This window comes from Chaetodon auriga, chromosome 11 (genome assembly GCF_051107435.1).
Source record: "Chaetodon auriga isolate fChaAug3 chromosome 11, fChaAug3.hap1, whole genome shotgun sequence".
NCBI lineage: Eukaryota > Metazoa > Chordata > Actinopteri > Chaetodontiformes > Chaetodontidae > Chaetodon > Chaetodon auriga.
The window spans coordinates 25,876,653-25,892,500 of record NC_135084.1 but is presented as its reverse complement, the minus strand read 5'-3'; the positions used below and the strand labels follow the sequence as shown (position 1 = coordinate 25,892,500).

General features: G+C 44.6%; 3 protein-coding genes across 4 annotated transcripts in view; 2 read left to right on the top strand and 1 right to left on the bottom strand.

The window, feature by feature from the left end:
- Positions 1-15,848, bottom strand: part of LOC143327887 (uncharacterized) — a 41,853-nt gene that overhangs the window by 13,052 nt on the left and 12,953 nt on the right. The window contains exons 5-9 of one of the 2 annotated variants that reach the window (XR_013077766.1): positions 15,670-15,739; positions 15,281-15,455; positions 14,037-14,115; positions 9,326-9,424; positions 8,204-8,392 (exon numbers count right to left, since the gene is read on the bottom strand). The gene's annotated coding sequence lies outside the window, so the exon portion shown is untranslated. Of the gene's footprint in view, positions 1-7,631; positions 8,393-9,325; positions 9,425-14,036; positions 14,116-15,280; positions 15,456-15,669; positions 15,740-15,848 lie in introns of those variants that run through there. The other variant, XR_013077765.1, reaches the window with a different exon arrangement.
- On the top strand, positions 4,998-7,330 carry LOC143328354 (mas-related G-protein coupled receptor member B5-like). The gene is made up of 3 exons (XM_076743438.1): positions 4,998-5,204; positions 6,537-6,721; positions 6,826-7,330. The coding sequence occupies exons 1-3, from the start codon at positions 4,998-5,000 to the stop codon at positions 7,328-7,330; spliced, it is 897 nt and encodes a 298-aa protein (XP_076599553.1).
- On the top strand, positions 11,056-15,769 carry LOC143327886 (solute carrier family 22 member 7-like). The gene is made up of 10 exons (XM_076742487.1): positions 11,056-11,436; positions 12,106-12,209; positions 12,462-12,616; positions 12,748-12,916; positions 13,033-13,156; positions 13,986-14,095; positions 14,546-14,760; positions 14,997-15,105; positions 15,284-15,490; positions 15,694-15,769. The coding sequence occupies exons 1-10, from the start codon at positions 11,056-11,058 to the stop codon at positions 15,767-15,769; spliced, it is 1,650 nt and encodes a 549-aa protein (XP_076598602.1).

The following is a 15,848-nucleotide window of genomic DNA, read 5'->3' as shown; positions in this document are numbered from 1 at the left end:
CAATGCACAGAGCAGAATCACTTTGACAGCAGCTACACGAGCCTCATGTTTTACCTGCAACACTCGTGTCTTAATGCCTTTGTTCATCATCTGAAACATTCAGATCTCCACACAGTCAGAGAAATGGCCGTCAGAGGCTTCTCCACCGATCATTTCATTCACTGACACTGGCAACTAAAAGCACGTGGTTGAGGTTATGAAGAGATCGTGAACGTGGCAGATAAAGTGCAGTTCTATGGATTACCTGCGTTTAAAGGAGGTGAAAGATTATCACTGTGTTTAAAATGAAGCCAGCTTTGCTTACATGCTGACCAGACCCTCTTTTCAGTTTTCTGATGAAATCCATAACTTTCCATACATTCCAGGAAAGCGTCTTTGAGCTTGAAATAGGCCCATAAACCTCCTGCGGAGTTACTACTGACAAACACACAGCCAGCTGAGAGCTTCTCTGCGGCGTCATGCTGCGAGCTGACCCAGTCACTTCTCTGCCTCTCTGTCCACTTGTATGCGTGTCTGTCCTCTGGGACCTCCGCATGTCTCAGGACAATTGTCCAATAAGATAATCCAGGGATAGTTTGTTTATGCTCTGGTCCAATCCCAGGACACCGAGCTGCTCCGGCCGGGACTGATCCCCCAGCGCAGCTCAAATCTCCCTGTAAACAAACATCCACTTTCCCATGTTGGAATCAGAGAGCACTTCTGTTTGGACTTCGACATGTGAGAGTTCAGTCTTAGCGTGCAGCACACTGTGCTTCATCTGTTCGACATGAAGGCCACTGGTTCGTGGCGGCAGTCAGATTTGTCTTAATATTTCTCCCAAAGAGCCTAAAGAGGAAAAGGATCCTTCTCTGACCATCAACCCAACGCTAAGAGAGGAGGAGAACCTTTCTTGACCTTTGACTCGGTCAAATGAGCATAAGAATAAAAGAAAACACGTGAAAGTCATCAAAGAAGAACTGTGCATGAGCTCAGACGAAGAAGCAACACGTTCAACCATCTTTACTTCCCACCAAACGGCTGATTGTTTCTCCATCCGAGCAGCGACAGAATCAGTCAACATGATGTGAGATGTGGGCTCCTCTGACCCCTCAAACACAAAGGATATCTGACATCATTCTGTAGAAGTACTGACGAACTGATTGTCCAGTGTCTTTGTTTTTCTGTGGGAATTCATCCACAAATACAAATCTCGCCTCTCCAGCCCAGAATTGTGTTTTCAGCAATTGTTCTGACCTCGGAAGCACAAAGACAAAGAGCTTATGCAATAATCACTCCAACTCGCTCACTGTTTGACCCCGTTAGAGCCCAGTTTTGGCCTGATCAGGAAGACAGCCAAAAATAAGGCTTTCGATGGGCCGAGGCGGACAGCGGGTCAGCGATTATTCACTATTAATAAACAGAAAAACACAGCATATAGAGAGAGAGGACATCCTTCACTGAGAGCAACAAACAAATTCTTTCCAATAATGTAATTACTGGTCAGGATATACAGAGATAGATGCAAAATGTTTATTTTGTCCTGTTCCCATTCCTCAGATATGTGTGTGGCCTGAGTGTGAGGCAGGAGCGGTCTAAGTCGAGATTTACAGAGCAGAAAGACGAGTTTAACTTAGGATTACCTGCTCATGTCTAACTATTTAACAGCACTTCAGTCTCTAAAAGTTCTACATGAGCTCCCACAGATGGAGAAATGAATCAAAATCTGTTATATATCACCAAATGCCACAGTCCAGAACCAGCGTCCTCACTTTTCCACTTTTTTATTATTGTTAAAATTAATTCCTATTAATTCCTATTAATAATTAATTATCTATCTTTCATTATTTTCCCTTTTCTGTGAACATGTTTGATTTGTGTCTTGCTCTCATTTTTCTACTTGCAGAAATGCTTTTAAAAGTCAGCTGCATGTGTATTTAGTTGTCGAACCCTTTTAATCTGCTGTCAAAAAGCAACTATTTCTTCCATAAAAATGTGTTTTTAGATGATAAGTGGTTTAGTCTCACATCTTTTTTTGGCCATCCTGGGGCAGCAAAAACATGTTAATACCCTTTATGTCTTACAGAAAACACTTATTGTTGTTGAAAGGTGCAAACTAAACTTTGCAGATCCAGCAGTTATGGAAATACTATAATTTATTTGGATTAGTGTTCAGTGAATATACGTCCAACACTCCCTCTGTTGTAGCTCTGCTCTTGGGCTCTACCAGTTCTGCTGAACTTCATGATCCTCGTCTTTGTGCAGCTAACTCCGTCACATGTTCGCCACCAGCCGGGCGACACCCTCTGATCACTGACGGACTTCTGACCTCGTGTCTGTCTGCAGTTTCCAACCTCGCTGTGACCTCGAGAGCACTTCCTGTGTGGAGGGGAAGCTCACAGACTGACAGCAGAGACGGCGTTTCATCCTATAGAGTGTGTGTGTGTGTGTGTGTGTGTGTGTGTGTGTGTGTGTGTGTGTGTATAAGTGAAAGCCACAGACAGAGCAGGCGGTATAGCTTCTGGGGGGGTTAAGAGCTTTCTCATGAGAATGTTTCGCTCTTTGTGTGTGTGTGTGTGTGTGTGTGTGTGTGTGTGTGGGTATATACTATAAATTGTAAAATTAGGGGATTATCAGTCAAAGCTTGCTGTCCTCTTAAAGCTGCAGATTTATTCATGTTGGTGTCTCAGATTAGAATTAAAGGGGAAACTCGAGTTGGTCAATTCAACAGTTCTTTACTCAAATCCTGACAGTTTGATGAACGTTGGAGGTGTTTTCGAGCGGAGCTGATGCAGCTGGCTGCAGGTTGTAGCTTAGGCTAGTTTAGCTTTAGCATGCTCAAAAACTTAACTGGACAAGGTTTCTGGTACTTTGTACTTCACTCACAGTACATATGGTGCACATAATGGACTGAGCTGAACGTGTGTCCTCTAACAGGGCAATGAGCCGTTTAGTTGAGGCGCCTGCACGCTGAAAATGTCCGATTAGCTGAATCACAGTTATTTTGTGCCATACGACATGTTTTTTTTGTAACTGTGATCTTTTCTGTCTCTTTAGTTCAAAATCCTCCTGTTGTGTGCAGGTGTGTAAAGTTAAGGTACATTTATTTATCTGAATACTTGTTCCTCTTGGTTAAAGTACTTTTTTTTATGCACTTCTCTAGTTTTTAAGTCCTCATCAATAAACAGGACAGATCTAACTGGGGTGAAAATTGTCCTTTAAAACAGAGCTTATGTAAAAGCTCAATGATAAATATGGGGTTGAACATCCACATACATGACTGATACATAAGCAGCTTGGATAAAACCAACATCAACTTGTCATTTATAGCGAGGAAGGCGTGATATATCTTAGATTTTAAACATGGTCACAGGCCTGCAAACTCCATGAAATCTGCTGAGTTAGGCTGGTTTTCATCTGTTCTTCACCGAGACACCGAGCAGCTGGACGAGTGCTTGAAGACATGTCAGTGGACAGTCTCAGTGGGAGATACGTGTTGCCGTCCTCCTCCTCTCTGGTTCTAAGCCCTGTGTTATCCTCTACATCCACCAGAGGTCCCTGCTGCCTCCCGGCTGAGCGCCGAGTCTCTGCAGCGGCCTGCAATCAGCTGCTCAATCAGCTGCTCACCCTGCTGGAGTGTAACTGGCCCTCCTCGCTTACACTCTGCTTTACTGCTCTAGCTTTGCTACAGAGATCCAGGAAGAGGTTTTGTCTGTGCTTGTGTCCAGTTTATCCTCTGTTCCCTTTGAGTGTGTTCTAAGCTGGATTTAGGACATTACTGCAAGAAGAGCTGTTCACTTTTAAAATTAATATCTGTACAGCAGAAAATGCATGGGATAAGTGGGGGTGGGGGGGTGGGGGTTTACTGGCAGAAATAGAATAGAATATAATATTCATAATTACTGTATGTTTCTCAGAAGTATGACTACACTGCCTATTAATGCATGTTCAGCACTGACGGCTATTCTGTCACTTCCTTAGAAGAGGAGGTGTAGATCATCAGGAACCTGCTGCGTGTTTTCATTGACTGTATTTAACTGCAGCCTGTCTGGGTGCAGAGGACAACACATCAGAGCTGAGTGGAGAGGATCCATTGAAGTACATGAATGCATAAAACTGAAGAAACAGCAGCTGATGATCGTGGGTTTACTGCAGATGTGCTGCATTTGTAATGGGATTGATTTTTAAAACGTTTGGTCCATTTATCTCTCAATGATTATGTCTGCCTTTCTGATGAATACATGTCTGTTTTTTTTAAATGCCTTTTTAAGTGTATTCAGAACTTTATGAGGAAAAGAGACACTTTCAGTCCAAACAGGAGGACAAAGTTAAGGACGTGATGAAATATCAGCTTCATCTTGCAGCAGGAAATGCGTGTGATATTCTATAAATTTGATATCTGTTCAGAGGAAGACGACGTCATGCACACAGGCTGTATCTCCAGCAGGGGGGTGGGGGTAGTGGGTTATGTGCAATAGTTTATATGTATGCACATATTAATGTTTAACTGACAGCAGAAGCATTTCATTTCCAGGCTCTGTTGATGCACCTGTGGCACACCTGGCCAGTCTCACCCCAGCAAAGTTCTCACGTCATGTTCTTCATATAAAGTGGGAAAATAATAAGAAGTGTCCATGTTGCAACATAAACATAATCCTGGTGACGATTTCAGAAAACGACAGTCACAGACTGCTTTCATCTCACTTCCTTAGAAGAGGAGGAGGAGATGAACAGATTAACCTCCCGCATGTTATCGATTCTTGTATTTACTGCAGACTGGAGGCAGAGAGCATCACAGATATTAATGCAGGAGCTCATTCAGGTGGGGGTCTTTGCTTTTTTCTTATGTGTAGAGATGATGAGAACTGCAGTCATGAAAATGAATATGAGATATTATTTACAGGAAGATGTAAAAATCTGAAAAGACAGCAGTTTTTCTTAAGAAGTTAAGTTAAGTTAAGAAGCTGCACTTCTTGTTCTCTTTCTATGAACTGATCTCAGAACAGGTTTCACTCTGAAGAATGGAGGATTTCTACGATAACGGCACCCTTCTGAACAGCAGCTTCGCTGACAGCAACAACACCTACGACGAATATGATTTTCACAGGATGATGTCTGAGTATATGTATTTTGCAAAAGTTGGATTCATCGCGCATGTGGTGACACGCGTAATCATCTGTATCGGCCTTCCTTTGACCCTCGTGGCCATCTATGCTGTCTATTCTCTGGTACGTACATTATGACTTTAATTAACTGTGTCATGTGTCTGTTGGATGGCCTGTAAAGGATCTTGATCTGGCTCGGGGTCCATGTGTTGGGGGCTGGGACAAAGTGTTGTAATGAACTACAAGTCTATAGAAATAATTAACTCCATGAGATCTACTGAGGCGTAAACACATGTTTACACGTGTGGCTCCATTCCAGCCGTTTCTTGAAGGCAACCTTTTATGCCTTTCCTTGTTTTCTGTCATTTATATAATGTTACAACATCAGATGAACATGGGCAAAGTTCTAAGTGATGAGGTAAACGTGTGTCTCTGTGGGCGAGCGGCTCGGGATTCAGACTGTTGTCCACCTGCTCGTCCAGTCATATCACCCCACAGTACAGGAATCCACCTGCTCAGTCTCTGTACTCGTACCGAGGTGATTACCAAAGGCTCAGACCAGGACTCTGATCTGGATCACACTTCATGGAGACAAAATTTTCTGGCTTTCCTTCTGATGACCACAGCTGCACTGCCTCAACTCTAGTTGATTTACAGTTTCCAGATGGACAGATACCAAAAGTAACCACTAACTGCTTCTGTAATGTTAGCTGGTTAGCACAGTTAGCTGTGCAGTTAGCGGTTCTATTTGCTGACTCTCCCAGCTGGGTCCAAAGCTCTTACGCTAGCAACACTCCCCCGATGCTCCGAGCTGCCAGTCTGAGCAGGGTCAGCTGATGTGATTCAGTTTCCCCAAAATCAGTGAATTAAGTTATAAAATTGTGTTTTTGTAGACAAAAGCAATCCACGGCACTATTTTCAGAGACACTGTTTTCAGTGCTGACTGCTGTATCTGCACGTCATCAATCACCACCACCATACAGGATGAGGCGGCGCTCGCAGTCACTGTAGCTAGAATTACAATTAGTCATTTACAGATGCTTTCACCCGAAGCCACGTACACATGAATTCACACATGGTGCAGCATCAGGGGCACTTCTGGAGTTCAGTGTCTTGCCCAAGAATACTTCTGCATGTGGACTGCAGAGGCCAGGGATCGAACCACCTGCCTGATTGGCAGACGACTGCTCGACCTCCAGAGCCACAGCCACCCCAGCTAGGAGACAGCCAATCAGAAAAAAGTGGTGCTAAAATGGCTTGTGTCAGGTCATATACAGAGCCAGTATAAGAAAAACTGGGAATTTTCTGAACTGTGAATCATGCAAAGCTTCTCTGGTGGAGTGCCTGAATAAAAACAAAGAGGTGAAAATGGGCAGAAAAGACCCCCTTTAAACTGTTAATGTTAATAGAACCATAACTAAGTTCAGAACAACTCTTCTTAACGTTTTCCTGCAGGTGCGAAATGATCACGTTGCTCCGATCTACGTCATCAACCTTCTCATATCTGACGTCATTCAGCTCTGCGCCTTGATCTTTGTGGAGGCTCGAATTGATTGGGAGACACTTCACATTGCATATTTCATTCACAATTATGGTGTGGCGGCCAGTGTGTGCTTCATGGTGTGTATCGCCGTGGAAAGGTAGCTATCAGTCAGTGTGTGTGTCACTAATTCCAAGTCTGATCATTATCTTACTACACTGATCTGCAGCTCCTCAAAGACTGTGTGTCTGTCATGTGTTTCAGGTATTTGGTCGTCTCCTGCCCACTGTGGTACCGCTACAAACGATCCATCAGGACCTCTGTGGTGGTCTGTGTCCTGGTCTGGGCCTTTCCTCTCGTCTGGCTCCTCATTTTCCAATTCTGGGTTAATTTTAAGGTCATAAATGTCCTCATCAGCGTCTTCCTCCTCCTTCCCCTCCCAGTGTTCATATTCAGTCTGGGTGGGACCCTCAAAGCCCTGTCTGCCAGCCGTGTCCCCTCTGATGAAAAACGACGAATCGTGGCAATTTTGGTCCTGGTGCTGCTCATTTACACGCTGCTGTTCATGCCCAGAATCATCTGCTTCCTGGCAGACAGAGACGGATATTTTGATCCATTTGACATCCTGTCTTTCTTGTTTGTCAAGTTTAGTCCTCTTGCAGACTTGGTCCTGTATGTTTTCATGAGGGCGGGGATCATAGACAAGCTTTTGGCCGCTGTGTGTTGCTGCAGAATGGACAGTAATGATGCCAACATATCAACAGCATGAATGATGCCAACAGTTACACCGTCAGCTTCAGAGCAAGAGGGACGAGACAGACAGTCCATGGACAGCGTCTCCACTTAGACACCTGACTGTAGATGACAGGAAGCTTTGCTCTGACTCTGCTGAGGGAGCACTGGCTGCTGGGAAACGTGCTCTGGTTTAACAAATGTAAAGGAAATATTTTGCATTATCAGTCATTGATTATCATTATCATCACAGAAGCAAACCTGGTATTATTTGTTGATTAACAGAGCTCATTATCGCCGCCACAGCATCTTTATTTCTAATTCTTCTTTAGTTTTTTGGCTCTCATACACGTTTTCATTCAGCTGTTTACTGTTTTTCTGCTTCTAACTGATGTACGAATGTCAAAAACTGGATTGTTTTGCTTTTTCATTACGATTTGTACAAATTAACAAAACTACATCTTTTTTATTTTAGTTTTGTTTTTGGTGTTTCAGTGGTTGACATGCTAGTTTAACAGTTGGATGTGGTTTCATATGAAATGTGAACTAACTCACTGAATTAAAACCTGAAAATGAAGGTTGAACAGATTCTCTGCTGTGTGAATGAACATGAAGACCAACCCTGCTGTTTCCTCCAGAGGCTTTTTCCACATTACCAAACTTACGATTCATTTTTGAAGCTGCAATAATTTGGGTCAGAACGTTTAAATTGTGATGGACAGTAACAACACATCAAAGCATAAAATTTCATCAACTCTGAACACTTGACTGGAAAGGTTTTGGTGAACCTGACGGATAAAACTTTCCACCTGTGACAGCTCTGAGTCGTCTGACAGCAGCTGTTTCAGCCTGCCTCTGTTTTGCTCTCTAAAGCTTCTTTCATTCTGGACAAAAAAACACCAACACTCACAAACATCTGGCTTCTGTCTTCAAAAGGAAATTCATCCCCGGCTTAAATGACTCTGCAGCCGTCACAGATGTTTAGCAGCTCCAGCTCCCATCAGCAGTGAAGGAAACATGAGATCTGTGAGCTGATTTTCACCCTTTTCCGGCGCGATGATGCCCGTTGAAGTTCTGGATGTTGGTGCCTAAATGTTGCCTAAAAGGAGACAGAACAGTCATGTTGTTATGCTCCGTTTCAATCTCATAACAGAAAAAAGTAGCCACTTTAATACCATCACTGGCCTCCATGCTGCTTTCTGCTTTTCCTCTGGCGATGGGAACAGATTCAATCGCCTATTTTTACTGGGTTTACCTGCATATATGAGCTTCTTTTACACGTTTTCACACGTGTGCTTTGATTCTGTTGATCTGGACCAAGTGAAAAAAATGCCACACACAGTTTTCATTGAACACAGAGGAGAAAACAAGGACAGCAGTTTTAACAGCTTTTGACCTTTAAGGGAAATTACTCATGCTGACACACGAGCTCTCTTCCTGAACGGATTTCATGATTGGCAGATGGATTTATTACACTTAAGATTTTGAAATCTTGCTAAAATGACTCATGTGCTATCAGGAGATCCTGCAGTTGGTTTGCTTTCACCGGTTTTTAACGCCCCCATTAACAGGTTGAACATGATGGGATGTGTAGGTTGACAGGCTCTGGATAAACTATTGTTCAGTACATGAGACCTGTTTCTGTTTACAGTCACATTTCCATGTCTTCATGCGGCAGACAGACCAGTTTAAACCAACCTTCTTGTGTCTGTCAATACTTTGAGACGCAGACACAGAAAAACAGGAAGCTGCTGCAGAGGATCGCCATCTTATCAAAGTCTGCCGCACGCTGAGGCTGCTTTCAAACTTTATGTTTTCAGCTGTTTTTAAGTTCATGCATTAATTCTTGAACCAGGTGTTGAAGGAAAGCTGCAGTAAAGCTTGCTGGAAAGTTGAATGTGTTCCTGATCAGACTCCAGAAACTTACATTTTTGTAGATGCAGATTACAGGTAACTTTCTTTTCCACGTTAGATCACCTGACAACATTTACATGCACTGTTGTACAAATAGAGCAGTGAGGGTTGATCATACTGTACTGAGGATGAAACAGTCTGTCCCTGACTGATGGAACATGGGAGGCACTGACGGTTCTGGAAGTTTCCTCATCAGCCTCGTAATCACTGAGCAAACCTGCAAAATAAAAATATGCTTGATTAGTGTTTTTTTTCTTTCTTTCTGCAGATTCATCATGTGAACATTTGCTGAGTCCACAGAAGATGAAATCAAGTTTTGGGATGAAAATGAGTTTACAGCCCAACACCTGGGTGACTGTGAAAGCACTGTTTGGGCTGCTAAAGCTGCAGAGGAAAGGCAGGATGTCTTTGATGGTGCTGTGGACACTGATGACGACTCTGACCATCAAACTCGAATGGCGAGCTGCAGTTTGGTCCATTATCACCAGGTGTTACAGACCATCACCCCCTGTGATGAATCAGATAGAGCGGACTGAAGGTCTCTTCTCTGTTTCCCATGAAACAGAGATCGCTAATGATCAAACAGGTTGTAGGAGAAGGAGGAATGTTGACAGAAGACAGACAACCAACAGACGACAGAGACATCGCTCTGGAAAAGACAGAGCACTGCAGGGCCGGACTCCATGGCGTCACGTCGCTGCTGGTCCTCTGCTGCCCTCTGGCTTCAGTCTCTCCTCTCCTCTCCTCTCCTCTCCTCTCCTCTCCTCTCCTCTCCTCTCCTCTCCTCTCCTCTCCGAGCTGCAGACACGTCCTTGTCCAGACACAACGAGTCAAACCGTTTCCAAACAACACCTCCCAGGTGTCCTCCTAGGTGTGTCGCGTCCATGACGTCAGTGCTGACATCTTCCTTCACACTGAAACTTTTCAGTCTTGCTGATCGAATGAGTGACACAAGACTCATTTGTTATTCAGCCTCCTGCACGATGCTGCTTTCCACTGTTTATGCAAAATGTTTGATATCTTTTAATATAATGGAATATTCAGCAGACAGCTGATTGGTTTAATTAGAAAACAGGTTAGACTGAACCTGAGATTTATTCTGTGCATTAAAACGATGAATCACCTGTTTCATCCTCACAGAGAGCAGGCGAGACACGCTGCGGAAAAGGAGACTCGAACAGCTGAAACATGTTAAATTCTGGGCTGTGATGGTGCCATCAAACACTCTGACAGTAAAGACAAAAACAGCACAATGATGCAGTGAACTATCGGTTCATGTTTTCACCCCTGACACCGGCTGGAGCTGGCGGATCTTCATGAAAGACTTCTACCGTCTCTTCATAGATTGTCTTCTTTCATTTCTTTGCTGTATATACATACTGGTTACCTCAGTTTTGCACCCTCCCTCCTCCCCACCCAACAGGATGGAGGAGTCGAAATCTGGTTTAACTGAACTGAGAGTGAAACAGTCCAGAAAACAAACATCTAAGAAGAGCACAGCATGACAAAGAGAACGTGACGCTGAGCTTCTCTCGTGCCAGAACCTATAGAGTCTGTGGACCTGTTGACCTTTTACTGATGTGTCTAATGTGTAATCTATTTACCAACTTACATAACCAACGCTTTACAGCTTTACGATGTCCAAAGGTCCTGCAGAGGTTAATGGTCAGGGCTGTTTGATAGAAACTAAACTCAGAGAACAGGAAAGCAGATGGTGAGCAGAGAGCAGCTCCTAACAGAGCAGCAGCAGCCTCTCCAGCAGCTCAGTACATCCTACGTCCAACCTGTCGATCGATCTCTCAGCTCAAAGCGAATCTGAATCTGGTCTTTCAGGAGCCGTGAGTGAAGATGAAGTTTGACGACATCCTGGAGGAGATCAATGGTTTTGGGCCTTTCCAAATCGCCATCATCGTCCTGCTGTGCATCCCTCGAATAGTTCTGCCCTGTCACTTCCTGCTCAATAACTTCATCGCCGGGGTGCCTCATCACCGCTGTGACATCAGCACGCTGGAGGATGGAGGACTCTTTGGAAACTTAAGTCTGGAGCAGAGACTGACCGTCAGTGTTCCTGCGCGAGAAGATGGGGAACTGAAGTCCTGTGAGATGTTTGCGGAGCCTCAGTTTCAGCTGTTAGCCAACAGCTCCAGCGGCACCGGCCTGCCTACGGTCCAGTGCCGGAGTGGATGGGTTTATGACAACTCCACCTTCTCCTCCACCCTGGCAACAGAGGTACACCACCTGGCTTTCCACACATTCTGCACACAGTGCTTTTGCCTTTCAGCCACAGCACAAATCGCCTTATTTCATCAATAACAGCTTTCAAGTTTAAGACATTTTGACCTCCCAAAGCACAGGTGGATCTGTAACATCCGCGATGGCTTCGTCTCATGAAAGGAAAAAAGAAGTAGGGACAGAAAGACGAAGAGAAGGAAAAAACAGCTAAATTTCTCACCAGTGCCACATAATCAGACCAGTGGTTTCATCAAATGTTTTGGTTTTTGGTTGCATGCAGTAATAACAATGTAATTTTTAATTAAACAGTAATCTGCAGGTTTTGAGTGGGAGTTTTTTAATGTTTGGCAAACAGCTATATTTCACTTCCCCATATATTTACATTATTTTACAGTTTCTCTGACAGTTTTAAGTGTGAGGTTCCTCTGAGTTTGCACCGTCCCCTGAACAGCTACACTGAGACTTTATGATGCATTTACATTTTCCAAAAACATTTTGTTGTCTTGGTTAAATAAAGTTGACTTGAAGCTACATTTTCTGTAAACCACCAGATGTGTTTTTTATTGTGTTCAAGACATTCTGTATTTAGCACATCAGGGCCTCCGTACCCACGAGGAAAGCGGGACCTGAACAGATGATCTAACGGCGTCTTCTCCGCTCTTTCAGTGGGACCTCGTCTGTGACAGAAAAAGTCTGACAAAAACCACAGGCACGATCTTCTTCTGTGGAGTGATGATCGGGGCCTCAGCCTTTGGATACGTCTGTGATAAGTATGAGCAAGTCTGAGCGCTCACATTTGGATGATTTCAATGTTTAAACACTGAGCAGGAAACTGAGAGGCGTCAAATGTCTGGTGGCTAACTGAAAACAATGAGACATGTCACTGAACTCATCTGTGTGGAAATATTTCTAACTTTAGTTCATCATTCCTGAGTAGAAAACAAACATTTCTAATCATATTTACGTGCTTTGCAGGAGTTTTCAATTTTAAGGAAAACTCTTCTTGCCGTTGGTGTTTCCAGGTACGGGAGGAAAAGCTCTCTTTTGGTCTCATACATCATTGCGCTTGTGTTTGGCTTCTCCAGCGCGTTTGCAAACTCCTACGTTGTGTTTGCAGCGCTGAGATTCCTCACCGGGTTCGGACTGACGGGAATCAGCATCATCTCAGTAGTTCTCAGTAAGCTAACGAGTTCAGCATTTCCTGTCACGTGATCACAGCTTGTTTCTGCAGGTTTGAGATTTGTTTGAACAAGCAAGCAAACGTTCAACCAGGGGAAATCCAAATGAATCCCTTTCCTCACCCCGCAGGCATCGAGTGGGCCGACACTGGTCATCGCTCGTCCATCGCTGTGATCGGCAGCCTGGCCTGGTCCTTGGGCAACATGCTGCTGGCGGGATTTGCCTTCCTGGTGAATGACTGGCGGCCGCTGATCATGACTGTTACAGCCCCGCTGGCATTCGCAGTTTTGAGCTGGTGGTAAGTGAAACATGAGAGAAGGAGAGCCTGGAGGCTGGAAGGTTGTTCTCATGTCATTTCAGTTATGTCCTCACACATTTGCCCACTTGTTCTCAATCATTTAAATATAATTGCAGGTGGATTCCTGAATCTGCCCGATGGCTGTTAGCCAATGGCAAAGTGGACAGAGCCCAGGTTTACCTTGATAAATGTGCGAAATTCAACAAAAGACAAAAACTGTCCTCCAAATTAAAAGTGGAGGTAAGTTTGAGCTTGATGTGAAATGAATATGTGGTGAAGTTTGATGTGATTTTATGATCCTTTAAATGATTCTGGTGTCTGTGGTGCAGTGTCCGTCTGAGAGGTTTTATACTGCCACTGAGGGGCGACAGAGTCCTGAATGTTTAAATCCCAAAACCTACACAATAAAAAACACTGGGTTAATTATTATATTACTTTACCCAGCGTGGGGTCAATAAAGCAACGATGCAATACTGAGCTAATTTTGCCCAGGACCAATAAACCACTCAGCAGAAAGGCTGTAATATAAACACCAACACCGGGTCCAGTTAACCCAGTATTACCTCTGTGCCATATTGACCCCACACTGAGTACTTCTTTGCTTCATTAATGTCAGATCTGCTTCCACATATCACTTGAAGGATGGGTGTGCATCTTAAAACAGCACCCACATGAACACATGTGTGCTGGAAGAGTGGCTGCTGTGGTGATTTCTCCTGAAGACAAGCGACCGCAGGGTAAATGATGGGGAACAAAACTCACTCTCCTCCTCTTTAGGAGTGAAACACATTCACACCTTCTTGTTTCATCTCAGCTCATGAAGGAGACACGAGGAGGGAACTTGTTGAAGCCTCAAATCAACTTAAACTGACCTTAAAAATTCATTTTTACACACAGACTGTGGATTTTGGCCGTCGTGTCTTACATTGAAATTGCTTTTAGAGGGAATCACTGGACAGGGTGAATCATCGCAGCCACCAGTAACTCTGTCAGTCTTCATGGACATGTGAGACGTGTTTGAGGCAGACACTGTGGACTGATCCTTTAACATGACTCTGTCTCTGTGCAGACACTCTCCGACATTAAAATCCAGGAAAAGCAGGACAAAAATTACACCTACCTTGATTTGGTCAGGACCCCGAGAATGAGACGGTTAAGTCTACTGACTGGGATCGTGTGGTGAGTATCTCTGAAAATACCTGCAAAGACATACAGAGAAACCTGAATTGCCCGTGCAACATTGATTTAGAGCAGAATTCACAGACAGACTGTAACAGTCAGAGTCTGCAACATCATTATTGTAATACTGAATAGCACCGCACGGTGGCGGTGCCTCCATTTGTTACGCATGTAGAACCATTGTTAGTTATTCGCCGATGCCTCACCCTACGGACACTCCCGAAGAAGAACTCCCAGACGAAGATTTGGTAATGAGTCGGTGTTGTTCATGTCGTCTATGTTTTACAAACATGTATGTTTAGTAAACGTAGCGCCGTGGAGACCAGGCGTAGCTTACCAACCAGAGCCTACGCTCACTGCGTGACCTGCTAGCCTCTCCACCTGCACCGACGCACATTACAAGACGTGTGGAGCAGAAACCTGAAGGAGCATCTGCTGTGTGCTCTGCAGGTATGGAGTGTCCTCCACGTACTATGGAATCAGCCTGAACGTCAGCGGGTTCGGCTTGAACGTGTACCTCACACACTTCATCTATGCCGCCATCGAAGTTCCCGCCAAGCTGATGATCTACGGCTTTCTCAACATCATCGGACGCAGGAAGTGCCAAGCTGGAACGCTGTTCCTGACAGGAATCTGCATCGCCATAAACACCGTTGTTCCAGAAGGTTGTCCTGCACATCTGTCCGTTTTTCTGTGCAGTTAAAAGAATTATTTCCATGTGTCCTGCTGCAGCTCCACATCAGGACACTGACTTTGAGCTGTGGTCGCATGTGCCTTTCAAATCAAACGCTGCCTCAATGATCAGCTTCTAAAATGAATCAGCACATTTTCTTTCAAGTTAACTGAGTGTTTTCCACATTTATCTCACGCACGCTGCACGTGCTCCACTCGTCCTCTGCAGCTCTGTGGCATGTGCGCGCCGCTGTTGCCATTCTTGGAAAAGGCCTATCAGAAGCTGCCTTCACAACGATCACCCTCTACACAACAGAGCTCTACCCCACAGTCGTCAGGTGAGTCATCCAAACATCCAGTATGGAGGTTTGCGTAATGGTAAATGGAGTTTGTTAATAGAGCGCTCTTCGACACTGACGACCATTCATTCATGCACCATACATTCACCCATTCACACACACGTTCGTGCAATGGTGGCTGCCCATCATGCGTATCATTTCCCTTCTGTCTCACCAGGCAAAATGGCGTGGGCTACACCAACATCATAGGCCGCGTGGGAGCATCCGTGGCTCCGCTCATCCTCATGCTGGAGGACGTGTGGACTCTTCTTCCTCAGGTCATCATCTGCTCTGTGGCCATCATCTCTGGCCTGCTGTCTCTGCTGCTTTCAGAGACTCTGAACCTGCCGCTGCCAGAGACCATCGACGACATTGAAAAGCCAAGGTCATTAAATGAATGCATGAACATGAGTGACATTTGAGTGTGTGTTTGGCTTTAGAGGGGTCTGTGCAATCCAACGCTGTCCAAAACAATAATAACTGTGTGTTTGGGAAGCTTTTAATGTTAAATGTGTGTTCAGTGTGACTCAGACATGTTGACTCAAGCACAGTTTGAAGCTCTACCTTTACTGTTTTGTTTCATCTCAGAAGAAGCCACGTCTCCTCTCGCTCCGCCGAGTCTTCGGGAGTTTTCCTGGATTCAAAGAGCACAGCAGAGACTTAGCAGCGACGAGACAGACAAGGACCTCTGCTCATGCACATCACAGAAAACACGGTGACCACGCTGCCGGTGTCACCAGAGG

Excerpts from the sequence above, each read along its gene's own strand:
- LOC143328354 (XM_076743438.1), top strand. The coding sequence starts at position 4,998 with ATGGAGGATTTCTACGATAACGGCACCCTTCTGAACAGCAGCTTCGCT. Across the intron at positions 5,205-6,536 it reads TCTATGCTGTCTATTCTCTG|GTGCGAAATGATCACGTTGC; the intron begins GTACGTACATTA and ends GTTTTCCTGCAG. Across the intron at positions 6,722-6,825 it reads GTGTGTATCGCCGTGGAAAG|GTATTTGGTCGTCTCCTGCC; the intron begins GTAGCTATCAGT and ends CATGTGTTTCAG.
- LOC143327886 (XM_076742487.1), top strand. The coding sequence starts at position 11,056 with ATGAAGTTTGACGACATCCTGGAGGAGATCAATGGTTTTGGGCCTTTC. Across the intron at positions 11,437-12,105 it reads CCTCCACCCTGGCAACAGAG|TGGGACCTCGTCTGTGACAG; the intron begins GTACACCACCTG and ends CCGCTCTTTCAG. Across the intron at positions 13,157-13,985 it reads CCTCCAAATTAAAAGTGGAG|ACACTCTCCGACATTAAAAT; the intron begins GTAAGTTTGAGC and ends GTCTCTGTGCAG.